At 60.1% G+C, this 19487-nt stretch overlaps 1 protein-coding gene across 1 annotated transcript in view; it reads left to right on the top strand.

Moving 5' to 3' along the window:
* Positions 1–19487, top strand: part of INTS3 (integrator complex subunit 3) — a 39848-nt gene that overhangs the window by 16800 nt on the left and 3561 nt on the right. The window contains 17 exon segments of the mRNA XM_048288931.1: positions 1246–1437; positions 2881–2968; positions 3735–3814; positions 5996–6087; positions 6482–6588; positions 6804–6920; positions 7501–7630; positions 8963–9017; positions 9723–9826; positions 10099–10143; positions 10368–10487; positions 11299–11452; positions 13246–13314; positions 14843–14918; positions 16771–16884; positions 16988–17036; positions 18496–18663. Of these exon segments, the coding sequence (XP_048144888.1) occupies positions 1246–1437; positions 2881–2968; positions 3735–3814; positions 5996–6087; positions 6482–6588; positions 6804–6920; positions 7501–7630; positions 8963–9017; positions 9723–9826; positions 10099–10143; positions 10368–10487; positions 11299–11452; positions 13246–13314; positions 14843–14918; positions 16771–16884; positions 16988–17036; positions 18496–18663 (1760 nt within the window).

Genomic DNA, 19487 nt, shown 5'->3' with positions numbered 1-19487 from the left:
ATTCCCTCCCAAATTCCCTCCAGCTCAGCTGATCCAGGATCTCGTGTGGGGCTCATGTCCAGCCCTTCCTCCCGAATTCCCTCCCAAATTCCCTCCAGCTCAGCTGATCCAGGATCTCATGCCCAATCCTTCCTGCTGAATTCCCTCCCAAATTCCCCCCCGAATTCCCACTGGCTCAGGGTCCTGCATGGGGCTCATGCCCAACCCTTCCTCCCGAATTCCCTCCCGAATTCCCTCCTGAATTCCATCCCAAATTCTCACTGGCTCAGGGTCCTGCATGGGGTTCATGCCCAACCCTTCCTCCCAAATTCCATCCCAGTTTCCCTCCCGAATCCCCTCCAGCTCAGCTGATCCAGGATCTCCTGTCCAACCTTTCCTGCTGAATTCCCTCCCAAATTCCCGCTGGCTCAGGGTCCTGCATGGGGCTCGTGCCCAACCCTTCCTCCCGAATTCCCTCCCAAATTCCCTCCCAAATTCCCTCCAGCTCAGCTGATCCAGGATCTCGTGTGGGGCTCATGCCCAACCCTTCCTCCCAAATTCCCTCCCAAATTCCCTCCCAAATTCCCGCTGCCTCAGGGTCCTGCATGGGGCTCGTGCCCAACCCTTCCTCCCGAATTCCCTCCCAAATTCCCTCCCGAATTCCCTCCCGAATTTCCTCCCAAATTCCCTCCAGCTCAGCTGATCCAGGATCTCGTGTGGGGCTCATGCCCAACCCTTCCTCCCAAATTCCCTCCCAAATTCCCGCTGCCTCAGGGTCCTGCATGGGGCTCGTGCCCAACCCTTCCTCCCGAATTCCCTCCCGAATTCCCTCCCGAATTCCCTCCCGAATTCCCTCCCGAATTTCCTCCCGAATTTCCTCCCGAATTCCCTCCCAAATTCCCTCCCGAATTCCCTCTCGAATTTCCTCCCAAATTCCCTCCAGCTCAGCTGATCCAGGATCTCGTGTGGGGCTCATGCCCAACCCTTCCTCCCAAATTCCCTCCCAAATTCCCACTGCCTCAGGGTCCTGCATGGGGCTCGTGCCCAACCCTTCCTCCCAAATTCCCTCCCAAATTCCCTCCCAAATTCCCTCCCAAATTCCCGCTGCCTCAGGGTCCTGCATGGGGCTCGTGCCCAACCCTTCCTCCCAAATTCCCGAATTCCCTCCCGAATCCCCTCCTCCCTCCGCCAGCTCCGGGCCCCGCGTGGGTGGCCCCGTTCCCACTCCCTCTCCCGTCCCTTCCCGACGGCGTTCCGCCGCTCCAGGTGCGCTTCGGGCAGCAGAAGCGCTACCAGGACTGGTTCCAGCGGCAGTACCTGGCCACGCCCGACAGCCAATCCCTGCGCTGCGACCTGATCCGCTACATCTGCGGCGTGGTGCACCCCTCCAACGAGGTGCTCAGCTCCGACATCCTCCCGCGCTGGGCCATCATCGGCTGGCTGCTCACCACCTGCACGGTCAGTGGGAGCGGGATAGCCCGGGAATGGGGTGGGAGCGGGATACCCCGGGAATGGGGTGGGGTGGGGTGGGAGCGGGGATATCCTGGGAATGGGGTGGGGTGGGAGCGGGGATACCCTGGGAATGGGGCACGGGGTGGGAGCGGGGATACCCCGGGAATGGGATGGGGTGGGAGCGGGGATACCCTGGGAATGGGGCACGGGGTGGGAGCGGGGATACCCCGGGAATGGGATGGGGTGGGAGTGGGAATACCCCGGGAATGGGGCACGGGGTGGGAGCAGGGATACCCCGGGAATGGGGCACGGGGTGGGAGCAGGGATACCCCGGGAATGGGGCACGGGGTGGTTTGGGAGAGGGAATATCCTAAAAATGGGGTATGGGGCGGGGTGGGAGCGGGGATATCCTGGGAATGGGGTGGGCTGGAAGGGGGGATACGCCGGGAATGGGATAGAGTGGGAGCGGGGATACCCCAGGAATGGGGTGGGGTGGGAACAGGGATACCCCGGAAATGGGGTGGGGTGGGAGTGGGGATACCCCAGGAATGGGGTGGGGTGGGAACGGGGATACCCTGGGAATGGGGTGGGATGGGAGCAGGGATACCCTGGGAATGGGGTGGGGTGGGAGCGGGGATACCCCGGGAATGGGATGGGGTGGGAGCGGGGATACCCCGGGAATGGGGCACGGGGTGGGAGCGGGGATACCCCAGGAATGGGATAGAGTGGGAGCGGGGATACCCTGGGAATGGGGCACGGGGTGGTTTGGGAGAGGGAATATCCTAAAAATGGGGTATGGGGCAGGGTGGGAGCAGGGATATCCTGGGAATGGGGTGGGGTGGGAGCGGGATACCCTGGGAATGGGATGGGGTGGGAGCGGGGATACCCCAGGAATGGGGCACGGGGTGGGAGCGGGGATACCCTGGGAATGGGGTGGGGCGGGAAAGAGGATATCCTAAAAATGGGGTGTGGGGTGGGCTGGGAGCGGGAATATCCCGGGAATGGGATGTTGGAGCAGGGATATCCCGGGAATGGGGCACGGGGTGGGCTGGGAGCGGGGATATCCTGGGAATGAGGCCCAGGGTGGGCTGGGAGCAGGGATATTCCAAAAACAGGATATGGGATCATCTGGGAGCAGGGATATCCCGGGAATGGGATGTTGGAGCAGGGATATCCTGGGAATGAGGCACGGGGTGGGCTGAGAGCAGGGGTATCCCGGGAATGGGATGGGCTGGGAGTGGGACAGTCCCAGCAGTGGGAAGAGCAGCGCGTCTTGGAGGGGTCTGGAAGGAATCTCAGATCTCAGCGGGATCTTGGAAGGATCCAAAAGGGATCTTGGAAGGGTCTCGGAGGGATTTTGGAGAAATCCCGGTGGGATCTCAGGTGGTTCTTGGAGGGATCTCGGCATCGTCTTCACGGGATAATTTGGGAATTTTCTGTCTCTCGCAGTCCAACGTCGCCGCTTCCAACGCCAAACTGGCGCTGTTCTACGACTGGCTCTTCTTCAACCCCGAGAAGGACAGCATCATGAACATCGGTGCGCGGGGATCTGCCGGGGGGCGGGATCCAGCGGGGGGATCTTCCTGGGGGCAGGATCCATCGAGGGGATCTTCCTGGGGATGGGATCCATCAGGGGCTCCTGGGGGCAGGATTCATTGGGGGGATCTTCCTGGGGTCCATTGGGGGGATCTTCTTGGGGATGGGATCCATCAGGGGGATCTTCCTGGGGGTGGGATCCATCAGGGATCTTCCTGGGGATGGGATCCATTGGGGGCTCCTGGGGGTGGGATCCATCGGGGGGATCTTCCTGGGGATGGGATCCGTGGGGATCTCCTGGGGATGGGATCTGTGGGGATATTCCTATGGATGGGATCTGTGGGGGTCTCCTGGGGGCAGGATCCATCAGGGATCTTCCTATGGATGGGATCCATCGGGGTCTCCTGGGGGTGGGACCCATCAGGGATCTTCTTATGGATGGGATCCATTGGGGTTTCCTGGGGACGGGATCTGTGGGGATATTCCTATGGATTGGATCCATTGGGATCTCCCTATGGATGGGATCCATCAGGGGCTCCTGGGGGTGGGATCCATCAGGGATATTCCTATGGATGGGATCTGTGGGGATCTCCTGGGGATGGGATCTGTGGGGATATTCCTATGGATGGGATCCATGGAGGTCTCCTGGGGATGGGATCCGTTGGGATCTCCCTCTGGATGGGATCCGTGGGTGTCCCAATCCCTCGGCAGCCCCCCGGGAACGGGGATTTGGGGTCTCTGGGGTCTCATCCCGTTCCCTGTCCCAGAACCGGCCATCCTGGTCATGCACCACTCCATGAAGCCCCACCCGGCCATCACGGCCACGCTGCTGGACTTCATGTGCCGGGTGAGTGCCCCTCCCGCTCCAGGGAATTCCGGGAATGGGGAAAGCTGGGAGAGCGACCGCTGGGCTCCACAAATCCCGATCCAAAAGTTCCACAAATCCCAATCCAAGGGGTTCACAAATCCCGACCCAAAGGCTCCACAAATCCCGACCCAAAGGGATCCACAAATCCCGACCCAAAAGTTCCACAAATCCCACCCCAAGGGATCCACAAATCCCGACCCAAGGGATCCACAAATCCCACCCCAAGGGATCCACAAATCCCACCCCAAAGGGATCCACAAATCCCAATCCAAAAGTTCCACAAATCCCGACCCAAGGGATCCACAAATCCCGATCCAAAAGTTCCACAAATCCCAATCCAAGGGGTTCACAAATCCCACCCCAAAGGCTCCACAAATCCCAATCCAAAAGTTCCACAAATCCCGACCCGAGGGACCCACAAATCCCGCCCCAAAAGTTCCACAAATCCCACCCCAAGGGCTCCACAAATCCCACCCCAAGGGATCCACAAATCCCACCCCAAGGGATCCACAAATCCTGACCCCAAAGGGATCCACAAATCCCACCCCAAAGGGATCCACAAATCCCACCCCAAAGTCTCCACAAATCCCACCCCAAGGGATCCACAAATCCTGACCCCAAAGGGATCCACAAATCCCACCCCAAAGGGATCCACAAATCCTGACCCCAAGGGATCCACAAATCCCACCCCAAAGGCTCCACAAATCCCAATCCAAAGGGATGCACAAATCCCAATCCAAAGGGATCCACAAATCTCAATCCAAAGGCTCCACAAATCCCACCCCAAGGGGTCCACAAATCCCAATACAAAGGGATCCAAAAATCCCAAATCCCACCCCAAAGGCCCCAAAATCCCAATCCAAAAGTTCCACAAATCCCACCCCAAAGTCTCCACAAATCCCAATACAAAGGGATCCACAAATCCTGACCCCAAGGGATCCGCAAATCCCACCCCAAAGGGATCCACAAATCCCAATCCAAAGGCTCCACAAATCCCACCCCAAGGGGTCCACAAATCCCAATACAAAGGGATCCAAAAATCCCAATCCAAAGGCTCCACAAATCCTGACCCCAAGGGATCCACAAATCCCACCCCAAAGGCCCCAAAATCCCAATGCAAAAGTTCCACAAATCCCACCCCAAAGGCTCCAAAATCCCAATCCAAAAGTTCCACAAATCCCACCCCAAAGGCTCCAAAATCCCAATCCAAAAGTTCCACAAATCCCACCCCAAAGGCTCCAAAATCCCAATCCAAAAGTTCCACAAATCCCACCCCAGAGGCCCCAAAATCCCACCCCAAAGGGATCCACAGATCCCACCCCAAAGACTCCACAAATCCCGACCCAAGGGATCCACAAATCCCACCCCAGAGGCCCCAAAATCCCACCCCAAAGGGATCCACAGATCCCACCCCAAAGACTCCACAAATCCCGACCCAAGGGATCCACAAATCCCACCCCAAAGGCCCCACAATCCCACCCAGCTCCGCTGGCATTTCCCCCCAGCGCATCCCTCTGGATCCTAGAGTCGGCTGCACCTCCCAAATCCCCATCCCAAATCCAGCAGGGATTTTCCCCTGGCTGCCGAACCATCCCCAGCCCTCAGTGGGACCTCGGGGATGAATCCAGAGCGTTCCCGGATCCTCGGATCCGTGTGGCCCTCGTTAATCGTGGGAAGGCAGCGCCGCCAGCAAACCCTGCTGGGCTGATGCAGGAAAAGGCTTCTGGATTGTTCCCACATGGAATTCCTGGCCCAGCCCTCGTCCCCTGGGGGGATCAGAGTGTCAGGGAATGATCCAGAGGCTCCGTGGCCCATCCCAGGGCAGGGAAGCGGTGCCAGGAGCTGCTGGTTCCAGGAATTGGGTCCCGGGGAGGGCTGGGGGAGTTTCTGGGAATCGGGATCCGGCCAGGAGCTGCATCCCTCCCATCCCTCCCAGTCCAAACCGGCTGCTCCTGGCTGCAGAACTGGGGGAACATTCCCGGGATGTCCCAGGATCCAGGCAGGAATCCCGGCAGGAGCGAAGGCCCGGACAGATCCGAGCATTCAGGGCCCTTCTCCCGCATTCCCGGAACTGGGAATTCCCTGCCCCTGACGGGGGGGGGGGGATTTTCCCCCATTTCCAGACCTTTAACCCCACTCTGCATCCCTGATCTCTTCCAGATCATTCCCAATTTCTACCCCCCTCTGGAAGCCCACGTCCGGCAGGGAGTGTTCAACTCCCTCACGCACATCGTGGAGAAGCGAGTCCTGGCGTAAGGGCCCCGGATTTTCCCACGTTTTCCCGAATTTTCCAACACGGACACGGCCGCCTGCGCTCCCCCGGGTCTCTCCCGGCGCTCCGAGGGCGGTGGTGGTGTTATCCATAAAACCTTGGGAGAATCCATGAAACCTCAGGAGCAGCCGGAGTCGTGTCCTGGTGGCTGTCCTGGAGCCCTTCCCTGAAGGAAAAAGGGATGGAGGGGGGTGGGGGTGAGGGAATCGGGATTTCCCCGGGATGCTCCTGCTCCTCTCCCGGGAATTCCAGCCCCTTTCTCCCATTCCCACATTCCGGTGGTGGCACAGGTGAGGGGATCCCGAGGGAGCCCCGCTATTCCCATTGGGATCAGGCTCATCCCGGCTCCGGCTGATCCCTGTCCCGTCCCGCAGGCACCTGGCCCCGCTCTTTGACAACCCCAAGCTGGACAAGGAGCTCCGGGCCATGCTGAGGGAGAAATTCCCGGAATTCTGCAGCTCCCCCTCGCCCCCCATCGAAGGTAGGGAATGGGGGCTCGTGGCCGATCCTCTGGTGGGAGTTTTCCCTGGAATTCCTCCGGCAGCGGTGGCTGGATGGGTCGGACAAGGCTCCAGGGATGGGAACGGTGGGATTTAGGGAATTGTGGCTGCTCCGCCAAGCTCCGGAGCTTTCCCGGGATCCTTTCCCGGGGCTGTTTTTTGGGAGAGGCCTCAGGCGGCTGCTCCGTGCTCCCAGTGAAAATCGAGGAGCCGGTTCCCATGGAGATGGAGAACCACCTGGAGAAGGATGACGGTTGCTATGACAACGCCGAGGCCGCCTTCAGCGACGACGAGGAGGAGCTGAACAGCAAAGGTGAGGAAGCTCCCGGAATTCCCGGAATTCCCCACGGACAGCAGAATTCCCGGCTGTAAACACGATTCCCTCCAAAGCCCAGAGTTGATCCCGTTGGGAGATCCTGATTTTCCTCCTGCAGGGAGGGTGTGGAGGAGCTGATTCCCACATCCAGCGTGGATCCGGGTTGGGATCCGTGCCCAAAGGGTTCCTTCCCTTTCCTGGCCGTTCCTGGGAACTCAGAGGGCTTTTTCCAGCCTCACATCCCAACTGGGCTCACCCAAATTCCCGCTCTGGAGCTGTTCCCGGCCTCGCCGCTCGGATCCCTGTGGGATTCCCGCCGTGCCAGGGCGTTTTCCCAGCACTGGGAAGTGACCTCAGGCCCGGGATGGGGCAAAGGATTTCACAGCAGCCCCAGAATCCCAATCCCAAATTAGAGACACCTTGGGAATGTTGAAGGGTCAGGTTTGGGAGGGGGACTGAGCAGGGACCTCGATCCTGGACATTCCCAACGTTTGGGACACATTGCCCTGGACACGGCTCCAAGGGAGGAGGAGGAGGAGGAAAATCCCTCATCCCGGCGGGGTTTTCCTGGTTTCAGGGAAGAAGAGGGAGTTCAGGTTCCATCCCATCAAGGAATCCATCGTGGAGGAGCCTGTGGACATCACCCCGTTCCTGGAGCAGCTGGACGAGTCCCTGAGGGACAAAGTGCTGCAGCTGCAGAAGGGCAGGTGGGGCCCGTTATTCCCGTTATTCCCGTCATTCCCATTGCCGTGGATCCTTCCCAGAGCTCCCACAGCCCCGTGGGTTGTCCCCCACTGAGAGGGAATTCCTGCAGGAAAAGGGCTTGGGAAGAAGGAGCTGGTGGAATTCCTGGGAGCTGCAGGAGTGGGGACAGAGAGGGGAACAGGCTCCGAGTTCCCTGCTCTGGTGTGGGATTGAGGAGGGAATGGGAATTCTGTGGGCTTGAGGAAGGAATGGGAATTCTGTGGGATTGAGGAAGGAGCAGGGATATCTGGGATGGAGGAGGGAGCAGGAATTCTGTGGGATTGAGGAGGAAGCAGGGATATCTGCAATGAAGGAAGGAACACGGATATCTGGGATGGAGGAGGGAATGGGAATTCTTCGGGGTTGAGGAAGGAACAGGAATTCTGTGGGATTGAGGAAGGAACAGGAATTCTGTGGGATTGAGGAGGGAACAGGGATATCTGGGATGGAGGAAGGAGCAGGAATTCTGTGGGATGGAGGAAGGAACAGGGATATCTGGGATGGAGGAAGGAACAGGAATATCTGGGATGGAGGAGGGAATGGGAATTCTTTGGGATTGAGGAAGGAACGGGAATTCTGTGGGATTGAGGAGGGAATGGGAATTCTTCGAGATGGAGGAAGGAGCAGGAATTCTGTGGGATTGAGGAAGGAGCAGGGATATCTGGGATTGAGGAAGGAGCAGGGATATCTGGGATTGAGGAGGGAGCAGGAATTCTTTGGGATTGAGGAAGGAACAGGAATTCTGTGGGATTGAGGAGGGAGCAGGAATTCTGTGGGATTGAGGAAGGAGCAGGGATATCTGGGATTGAGGAGGGAACGGGAATTCTGTGGGATTGAGGAGGGAGCAGGGATATCTGGGATGGAGGAAGGAACGGGGATATCTGCAATGGAGGAGGGAATGGGAATTCTTCGGGATTGAGGAAGGAGCAGGAATTCTGTGGGATTGAGGAAGGAGCAGGGATATCTGGGATTGAGGAAGGAACAGGGATATCTGGGATTGAGGACGGAAGCAGGAATTCTTTGGGATTGAGGAAGGAACAGGAATTCTGTGGGATTGAGAAGGGAGCAGGGATATCTCCGAGTGTTCTCCAGCCTCGCCTCCACCCTCGATTCCCAGCTCCCTTGGAATTCCCTCCATCCGAGGGAGCTCCTGCCCCTCAGTGATTCCATGGAATTCCTGGCTCTTAAGCGCCCTCAATATCCCGATTTAACCATGGAACGTGTCCCGAGCCCCCCGAATTCCCGATCCCTGCTCTCCCGGATAACCGGGGTTTCCCGTCCCCGTTGTGCCGCAGCGACACGGAGGCGCAGTGCGAGGTCATGCAGGAGATCGTGGATCAGGTCCTGGAGGTAACGGAGCCGGGAGCGGCCGGGATCCAGCCCGGGCTGGGGATCTGGGATCGCCTCTGCCCCACCGGGAGTGGGGACATGGGAGCCTGGGGACGCTCGGATCCCTTTGGGATCCATTGGGAGCCTGGGCTGCTCCATCCATGGATCCGTCCCTGCTCCCGGTGCCTGAATGTCCCCAGCAGAGATCTGGGATCGGTGGGAATGATCTGGGATCACTGGGAGTGATCTGAGATCGCTGGGAGTGATCTGGGATTGCTGGGAATGATCTGGGATTGCTGGGAGTGATCTGGAATTGGTGGGAATGATCTGGGATCAGTGGGAATGATCTGGGAGTGGTGGGAGCGATCTGGGATTGCTGGGAATGATCTGGGAATGATCTGGCATCACCGGGAGTGATCTGGGATCACTGGGAATGATCTGGGATCACTGGCAGAGATCTGGGATCAGTGGGAATGATCTGGGATAGCTGGGACTGATCTGGGATCACTGGGAATGATCTGGAATTGGTGGCAGAGATCTGGGAATGATCTGGGCTCCCTGGCAGAGATCTGGGATTGTTCTCAAGATCCTGGGATCCCTGGCAGTGATTTGGGATCCCCGGTGCTGGAAAAGGCCCCGGAGCAGCCTGGGATCCGTTCTCGTGTCCCTTCCCTGTGCCGGGCAGGCTCCGAGCTCCTCCCATCCCTTCTCCCGTCCCTTTTCCAGGAGGATTTCGACTCAGAGCAGCTCTCGGTGCTCGCGTCCTGCCTGCAGGAGCTGTTCAAGGCTCACTTCCGTGGGGAGGTTCTGCCGGAGGAGATCACGGAGGAGTAAGGGCTCGGAATCTCCTCCTCTCCCGCCGGGATCTGGGCTTTTCCCAGGGAAATATTCCCAGTTTTGGATGTGGCTTCCCTGGGAAGCTCCTCTGCTGGGCTCAGCCTTTCTCCAGGTTTTCCTTGGAGCCAGAGCTGCTGCAGGATATTCCTGCCTCCCCAGCAGCTGGTGGGATCCAGGGTGGGATCCAGGGCTTATCCCAAGCCTTTCCTGGGAAAACCCGGAGCGTGGGTGCCCCAGGAGCTCAGAGTGTCCGTCTGTCCCGCAGGTCCCTGGAGGAGTCCGTGGGGAAGCCCCTTTACTTGATATTCCGGTACGTCCCTTCCCAAATCCTTGGGAATTCCAGCCTCGTTTGCTCAATCCCGCACATCCCAGCGCTGATCCCAAAATCCCAAGCAGTTTCTTGCTTCCCTCTGCCCTACTTCTAGTGGGAAACGAGGGGTTTCTGTGGGATTTTGGGGAGCGGGAGGGTGTCCGTCCCTGTCATCCCGCTGACCTTCCCGCCGTTATCCCGGCGGCATTCCCGCTCTTCCCAAGGAACCTGTGCCAGATGCAGGAGGACAACAGCGGCTTCTCGCTGCTGCTGGACCTGCTCTCCGAGCTCTACCAGAAGCAGCCCAAGATCGGCTACCACCTGCTCTACTACCTGCGGGCCAGGTGAGCCCCAGGGCCACGCCCTCGCCCCCGGTACCGCCCTCAGCTGGGCCACGCCCTCCTGTGACTCCTCCTTCTCACCTGGGCACCTCCTTCTCACCTGGATCCCACCCTCACCTGAGCCACACCCTCCTGTGACTCCTCACCTGGGCCATGCCCTCAGCTGGGTATCTCCATCTCACCTGGATCCCACCCTCACCTGGGCTCCTCCCTCCTGCAATTCCTCCCTCTTGCCTGGGTCTTGCCCTCACCTGGCATCTCCATCTCACCTGGGCACTTCCTTCTCACCTGGGCACTTCCTTCTCACCTGGGCACTTCCTTCTCACCTGGGCATTTCCTTCTCACCTGGGCATCTCCATCTCGCCTGAATCCCATCCTCACCTGGGCCCCTCCCTCCTGTGACTCCTCCCTCTCACCTGGGCCATGCCCTCACCTGGGCACCTCCTTCTCACCTGGGCATTTCCTTCTCACCTGGGCACCTCCTTCTCACCTGGGCATCTCCTTCTCACCTGGGCATTTCCTTCTCACCTGGATCCCACCCTCACCTGGGCCCCTCCCTCCTGTGACTCCTCCTTCTCACCTGGGCACCTCCATCTCACCTGGGCACTTCTCCTTCCACCTCCTCTCACCTGCACATGTCCCTCCCCTCCACTCCCCTCCCCTGCCTGTCCCTGTGGGTGCCCTGGCTCGGGTGTGCCATGCGCCAGCTGTGCCGGCTGTGTGCCAGCTGTGCCAGCTGTGCCAGGCGTGCGCTGGGTGCCAGCTGTGCCAGCTGTGCCAGCTGTGCCCGGTGCCAGCTGCGCTGTGTCCCCAGCAAGGCGGCGCTGGGCAGGATGGGGCTGTACGAGTCGTTCGCCCAGGCCACGCAGCTCGGGGAGCTGCACACGTGCCTGATGATGGACATGAAGGCGTGCCAGGAGGACGACGTGCGGCTGCTCTGCTTCCTCACGCCCTCCATCTACACCGAGGTGAGAGCCCCACGTGTGCCCAGGTGTGCCCAGGTGTGCCTGGGGGCTGTCCGCACCGAGGTGAGAGCCCCAGGTGTGCCCAGGTGTGCCCGGGGTCCTGCACCGGGGATCCCTGAGTCCCTGGCATGGGTGTGTCCCGAGCTCCATTCCCGGGTGTGTCCCGAGCTCCATCCCGGGTGTGTCCCGAGCTCCATTCCCGGGTGTGTCCCAAGCTTCGTCCCGGGTGTGTCCCGAGCTCCATCCCCGTGTGTGTCCCGAGTTCCATCCCGGGTGTGTCCCGAGCTCCATCCTGGTGTGTCCTGAGCCCCATTCCCGGGTGTGTCCCGAGCTCCATTCCCGGGTGTGTCCCGAGCCCCATTCCCGGGTGTGTCCCGAGCTCCATTCCCGGGTGTGTCCCAAGCTTCGTCCCGGGTGTGTCCTGAGCTCCATTCCCAGTGTGTCCCGAGCTCCATCCCCGTGTGTGTCCCGAGTTCCATCCCGGGTGTGTCCCGAGCTCCATCCTGGTGTGTCCCGAGCCTCATTCCCGGGTGTGTCCCGAGCTCCATTCCCGGGTGTGTCCCGAGCTCCATCCTGGTGTGTCCCGAGCTCCATCCCCGTGTGTGTCCCGAGTTCCATCCCGGGTGTGTCCCGAGCTCCATCCTGGTGTGTCCCGAGCTCCATTCCCGGGTGTGTCCCGAGCTCCATTCCCGGGTGTGTCCCGAGCTCCATCCTGGTGTGTCCCGAGCTCCATTCCCGGGTGTGTCCCGAGCCCCATTCCCGGTGTGTCCCGAGCTCCATTCCCGGGTGTGTCCCGAGCCCCATTCCCGGGTGTGTCCCGAGCTCCATCCCGGGTGTGTCCCGAGCTCCATTCCCGGTGTGTCCCGAGCTCCATCCCGGTGTGTCCCGAGCTCCATCCCCGTGTGTGTCCCGAACCCCATTCCCGGTGTGTCCTGAGCTTCATCCCGGGTGTGTCCCGAGCTCCATCCCCGTGTGTGTCCCGAGCCCCATTCCCGGTGTGTCCTGAGCTTCATCCCGGGTGTGTCCCGAGCTCCATCCCCGGGTGTGTCCCGAGCTCCATTCCCGGTGTGTCCCGAGCTCCATTCCCGGGTGTGTCCTGAGCTCCATCCCGGGTGTGTCCCGAGCCCCATTCCCGGGTGTGTCCCGAGCTCCATCCCGGTGTGTCCCGAGCTCCATCCCGGGTGCACCACAGCGGAGAAGCCGTGAATCCCAAAACCTCTCTCTGTGCGTGCTCGCTTCCCATTCCCGGGAGGAAGGAGCTGGCCCTGCTCCTCCTTCATGCCTGGATCAGCTGGAACAGCTCTGCCCCGTTCCTAAGGAGGGAATTCTGTGGGAATGGGGCACAGCCTGGCAAGGGAGGAAACCTCGCATCCATGGAATGTGCAGCAGGATCCTGGCTCAGAGCAGCAGCTGGATCCCTCCCCGTCCTTGGGATCCATCCCAGGGTGGGGTCAGCCCGTTCCCCACGGTGACCCCGAATCCCGGGATCGGCACATCCCGCTCCCTCGGAGCTGCCGTTCCCGCCTGCCGCCGCCGTTCCCGGCCCTTGGCTCCCGCGGGTGATGGATTTCTTGTTTCCGTGCGAGGCCCTGGAACGGGGAGCAGAGCCAGAGGGAAAACAGGGAGTTCCAGGGGCCCCGGGCTGGCTGACGGCTGCCCCCCACTGTCGGAGCTGCCGTGCTGGGCCCTCAGGAGCTTTTCCGTGGGGATCGGAGCTTTTCCATGGGGGTCAGAGTTTTGGGAGACCTCTCCCCTGTGTCCTTCCCTCAATCCCCCTGGATTTTGTTCCTCCCCAGTTCCCGGACGAGACCCTGCGGAGCGGGGAGCTGCTGAACATGATCGTGGCCGTCATCGACTCCTTCCAGGTGCGGGGGGATCCGGCTGGGAGCGGTTCCTTCCCGACCCTTCTGCGCCATTCCCGGCAGATTTAACCCCAAAACGAGCCATCCGTGGGCTCCAATTCCTTAATCCCGGCTGGAGCGAGCCCCAAAAGCTCCGGGGCTCTCCTGCAGTGTCCAAAGGTTGATCCCAAGCTGCTGCCGCTTCCAAGGGATCTCCTGGAGAGCGATTTCCCGGGCAATCAATGCTAATTATCCCTAATGAGCCCCTTGCCCTGGAACCCCGCTGGTTCTGCCCGGCCTGCGGACGCTCCTGGCAGGAATTTTTCCCGCTCCGGAGTTGCCATGAGAACCCAAAAATAGCCACGGGGGGGGGGGGGTGCGGGGGCACCTCTGGAATGCCGGGGGCACCTCTGGAATGCCGCCGGCTCCGGGGTTGTGCGTCTGGAGCGGGGTCTGCAGTGGGATGTGCCGATAACCCCTGGCCCCGCAGCATTCCCGGGAATCCTGCCCTTCCCGGGCCGGGAATGCTGCGCCAGCGGGTTTTCCTTGGGGTGGGAGGCGGGGGTGGGGGAGGTCTGAGCCCGGATGTGCCGAAATCCAAAGGGTCGGTGCTTCCCGGAGCGTTTTCCTTCCCCTCCCTCCTGCCGTTCCTTGGGGCCTTCCTGGGCTTCTCCAAGAGCTTCCCTGTGGGGCTCTGGGGGGGCTGGATCCAGAGGATCCCGTGAGATCCAGAGGAGCAGGGATCCAGAGGATCCAGGGCACGAGGAGCAGGGATCCAGGGATTGAAGAGCTGGAAAGAAGGAGGATGACGAGCTGGGATCCAGGCGATGAAGAGGAGCAGGGAGGAAGGAGAACCAGGAGCAGGGATCCAGAGGATGAGGAGTAGGGATCCAGAGGAGCAGGGAGGAAGGAGGACCACGAGCAGGGATCCAGAGGATGAGGAGTAGGGATCCAGAGGAGCAGGGAGGAAGGAGAACCAGGAGCAGAGATCCAGAGGATCCAGAGGATGAGGAGTAGGGATCCAGAGGAGCAGGGAGGAAGGAGAACCACGAGCAGGGATCCAGAGGATCCAGAGGATGAGGAGTAGGGATCCAGAGGAGCAGGGAGGAAGGAGAACCAGGAGCAGAGATCCAGAGGATCCAGAGGAGTAGGGATCCAGAGGAGCAGGGAGGAAGGAGAACCAGGAGCAGAGATCCAGAGGATCCAGAGGATGAGTAGGGATCCAGAGGAGCAGGGAGGAAGGAGAACCAGGAGCAGAGATCCAGAGGATGAGGAGTAGGGATCCAGAGGAGCAGGGAGGAAGGAGGACCACGAGCAGGGATCCAGAGGATCCAGAGGATGAGGAGTAGGGATCCAGAGGAGCAGGGAGGAAGGAGAACCAGAAGCATGGATCCAGAGGATCCAGGGGAGCAGGGAAAAGGAGGATGAGAGCCGGAGTGGGCTCTGTGTGTGGGGAGCCCCCCCAGCTCCCATGCCAGGGATCCCAGGGATGCTCCTGGTGCCTTTCCCGCCGGATCCCACCCCCCTGACCCCCTTCCCTGTTCTCCCCCAGCTCCAGGAGCTCGTGTGCCACGTGATGATGGGAAACCTCGTCATGTTCCGCAAGGATTCCGTGCTCAACATCCTCAGTGAGCGCCGTTCCCGGGAATTGGGCACCGCAATTCCCGGGCTGCCCCCTTCTCCCTTGCCCCAAACCCCGGCCTGGCCCTTCCCAGCCGTGTCCAGAGGGGGATCCCTGGATCTGCCCATCCCGTGGTATCCCGAGGGCTGGATTTCCTGCGGGCATTAAAGGCTCACGGCCCCAAGCCGGATTGTGGGGTTTATCCCCGTGCCCGCTGCGCTCCCGTGCTTCCACCGACTGGGATTCCCGGGAGCTCCCGCGGTGCCAGGCAGGGAATGAGCCCGGAAAATCCCAAAATCGGCCCCAGCTCCGCGGCCTCTCCGTGGGGTCCCTCGGTGTTCCCAGAACAAATCCCGCTCTCCCTGATCCAGCTTTGGGATAAGCCCGTTAATTAAGGAGCCTCGTTAACTCTGTCCCCGCAGCCCTTTCCCGGGACAGGGCTCCGTCCCCATTCCCAGTGCCCAGAGGGATGGGGGGACCCCAGGCAGGTTTGGGAGTGCCCAGAGCTCAGCAAGGGGCTGAGACAGATCCCTGTTATCCCCATTGGCCCTGTCCTCCATCCCTGTTATCCTTGTTGTTCCCATTATTCCGGTTATCCTTGTTGTCCCCCTTGGCCCTCTTGTCATCTCTCTTGTCCTTGTTCCCCATCCCTGTTCCCCATCCCCGTTCTCCATCCCTGTTACCCTCCTGGTCCCCATTGTCCCCGTTATCCACCCCCTTTATCCTGTTTGTCCCCACTGTCCCTGTTATCCCGGTTATGCCCGTTCCCCATCCCCGTTAATCCACCCCCATTAACCCATTTGTCCCCCCTGTCCCCGCTGTCCCCACTGTCCCTGTTATCCCTGTTATCCCTGTTATCCCTGTTATCCCCGTTCCCTATCCCCGTTCCCCATCCCCGTTATCCCCCTGGTCCCCGCTGTCCCCGTTGTCCCCGTTATCCACCCCCCTTTATCCTGTTTGTCCCCACTGTCCCTGTTATCCCCGTTGTCTCTGTTCTCCATCCCCATTCCCCATCCCTGTTCCCCATCCCTGTTATCCCCCTGTCCCTGTTATCCACCTGTTATCCCATTTGCCCCTGCTGTCCCTTTTATCCCTTTCCCCATCCCCATTCCCCATCCCCGTTATCCATCCCCGTTCCTCACCCCCATTATCCCGTGTGTCCCCACTGTCCCTGTTATCCCTGTTATCCCTGTTCCCCATCCCCATTATCCACCCCCGTTATCCTGTTTGTCCCCACTGTCCTTGTTATCCCCGTTCTCCCCGTTCCCCGTCCCCGTTCCCCGTCCCCGTTCCCCGTCCCCGTTCCCCATCCCCGTTCCCCATCCCCGTTCCCCATCCCCGTTATCCCCCTGGTCCCCGCTGTCCCTGTTATCCCTGTTGCCCCATTATCCACTCCTGTTATCCTGTTTGTCCCCACTGTCCCTGTTATCCCCGTTCCCCATCCCCGTTCCCTGTCCCCGTTCCCCGTTCCCCGTTCCCTGTCCCCGTTCCCCGTCCCCGTTATCCCCCTGGTCCCCACTGTCCCTGTTGCCCCATTATCCACCCCCGTTATCCCATTTGCCCCCACTGTCCCTGTTATCCCCGTTATCCCCGTTCCCCACCCCCATTATCCCGGTTGTCCCCGCTGTCCCTGTTATCCCTGTTATCCCCGTTATCCCTGTTATCCCCGTTATCCCCATTCCCCACCCCTGTTATCCCGTGTGTCCCCACTGTCCCCGTTATCCCCGTTCCCCACCCCCGTTATCCCGGTTGTCCCCGTTATCCCTGTTATCCCTGTTATCCCCGTTATCCCCGTTCCCCACCCCCGTTATCCCGGTTGTCTCCGCTATTCCCATCCCCACTCCGCGCTCCCATCCCAGTTCAGAGCCTGGACTGGGAGACCTTTGAGCAGTACTGCACCTGGCAGCTCTTCCTGGCGCACAACATCCCGCTGGAGACCATCATCCCCATCCTGCAGCACCTCAAGTACAAGGGTGAGCGGCATTCCCGACGGGGACATTCCCGACGGGGACATTCCCGAGGGGGGGAATATTCCCGGCCCCCAGCCCCGCTCAGCCTCTCCTTCCCCCCTTCCAGAGCATCCCGAGGCCCTGTCCTGCCTCCTGCTGCAGCTCCGCAGGGAAAAGTGAGTGCTGGGGGGGGGGACCCTGGGAATGTCCCCGTGGGAATGGGGATGTGCTGGGATTCTGGGAATCCCTGCTGGTGCCTTGGAATCCTGGATTTGGGGGGGCATTGAGGGGGTCTAGAGGGGTTCTGGAATGGTCTGGGGGGCACCGATGAGGTTTGTTGGGCCCACCGGGACTGTCCCTGTGTCTCCATGGGAGCTGGGATGCGCTAGGATGTACTGGGATGCACTGGGATGCGCTGGGATGTACTGGGATGCGCTGGGATGCGCTGGGATGCTGGGGCAGTGCCTGGAATCCCAGATGGGGGCAACTCCGGAGGGCACCGAGGGGGATTCTCACGCCGTTCCCAAATTCCAGGGGGGATTCTCCTGCTGTTCCCAAATTCCAGGGGGGTTCTCATTCCCCATTCCCCGGGGGGGTTCTCCTGCCCTTCCCCATTCCCCGGGGGGTTCTCATTCCCCATTCCAGGGGGATTCTCCCTCCATTCCCCATTCCCAGGGGATTCTCCCGCCATTCCCAAATTCCAGGGGGGGATTCTCGTTCCCCATTCCCGGGGGGTTCTCCCGCCCTTCCCTATTCCCAGGGGATTCTCATTCCCCATTCCAGGGGGGGATTCTCCCACCATTCCCAAATTCCAGGGGGATTCTCATTCCCCATTCCCTGGGGGGTTCTCCCACCATTCCCAAATTCCCAGTGGGATTCTCATTCCCCATTCCCAGTGGGATTCTCATTCCCCATTCCCAGGGGGGTTCTCCCGCCATTCCCAAATTCCCAGTGGGACTCTCCCGCCATTCCCCATTCCCAGGGGGGTTCTCCCGCCCTTCCCTATTCCCAGGGGATTCTCATTCCCCATTCCAGGGGGGGATTCTCCCACCATTCCCAAATTCCAGGGGGATTCTCATTCCCCATTCCCTGGGGGGTTCTCCCACCATTCCCAAATTCCCAGTGGGATTCTCATTCCCCATTCCCAGTGGGATTCTCATTCCCCATTCCCAGGGGGGTTCTCCCGCCATTCCCAAATTCCCAGTGGGACTCTCCCGCCATTCCCCATTCCCAGGGGGATTCTCATTCCCCATTCCCAGTGGGATTCTCATTCCCCATTCCCAGGGGGGTTCTCCCACCATTCCCAAATTCCCGGGGGGGTTCTCCCACCTTCCCCATTCCCAGTGGGATTCTCATTCCCCATTCCCAGTGGGATTCTCTTTCCCCATTCCCAGTGGGACTCTCCCGCCATTCCCCATTCCCAGGGGGATTCTCATTCCCCATTCCCAGTGGAATTCTCATTCCCCATTCCCAGGGGGGTTCTCCCACCATTCCCAAATTCCCGGGGGGGTTCTCCCACCATTCCCCATTCCCAGGGGGATTCTCATTCCCCATTCCCACGGGGGGGGTTCTCCCACCATCCCCCAAATTCCCAGTGGGACTCTCCCGCCCTTCCCCATTCCCGCTTTCCCGCAGGCCCAGCGAGGAGATGGTGAAGATGGTGCTGAGCCGGCCGTGCCACCCCGAGGACCAGTTCACCACCAGCATCCTGCGGCACTGGGGGCTGCGCCACGACGACCTCCTGGGCGAGCACATCAAGGCCCTGCTCATCAAGAACAACAGCCTGCCCCGCAAGCGCCAGAGGTCGGCAATTCCCTCCCTGCTTCCCGGCAATTCCCACCCTGGCTCCTCCCCGTTTCTGGGGGGCTCATCCCCAGGTTTTGGAGGTCTCATCCCCATTTTTGGGGGGGGTTTATCCCCATTTGTTGGAGGTTTTATCCCCATTGTGTGTGGTCTCGTCCCCGTTTTTGGGGGTTTTATCCCCATTATTTGGGTCTCATCCTCATTTTTGGGGTCTCGTCCCCATTTGTTGGAGGTTTTATCCCCATTGTGTGTGGTCTCGTCCCCATTTTTGGAGGTTTTATCCCCATTTAGAGGGTCTCATCCTATTTTTTGGGGGTTTTATCCCCATTTTCTTGGGTGTCTTATCCCCATTATTTGGGTCTCATCCTCATTTTTGGGGTCTCATCCCCATTTTTTGGAGGTTTTATCCCCATTGTGTGTGGTCTCGTCCCCGTTTTTGGGGGTTTTATCCCCATTATTTGGGTCTCATCCTCATTTTTGGGGTCTCATTCCCATTTTTGGGGGGTTTATCCCCATTATTTGGGTCTCATCCTATTTTTTGGGGGTTTTATCCCCATTTTTTTGGGGTCTCATCCCCATTTTGGGGGGGTTTATCCCCATTTGTTGGAGGTTTTATCCCCATTGTGTGGGGTCTCGTCCCCGTTTTTGGGGGGTTTATCCCCATTATTTGGGTCTCATCCTCATTTTTGGGGTCTCGTCCCCGTTTTTGGGAGTTTTATCCCCATTATTTGGGTCTCATCCTCATTTTTGGGGGCTCATCCCCATTTTTTGGAGGTTTTATTCCCATTTTTGGGGTCTCGTCCCCATTTTTGGGGGTTTTATCC

The sequence above is a fragment of the Corvus hawaiiensis genome, chromosome 29, assembly GCF_020740725.1.
Source record: "Corvus hawaiiensis isolate bCorHaw1 chromosome 29, bCorHaw1.pri.cur, whole genome shotgun sequence".
Lineage (NCBI taxonomy): Eukaryota > Metazoa > Chordata > Aves > Passeriformes > Corvidae > Corvus > Corvus hawaiiensis.
The sequence above is the reverse complement of the archived record's forward strand: the minus strand, read 5'-3'. Positions and strand labels throughout refer to the sequence as shown.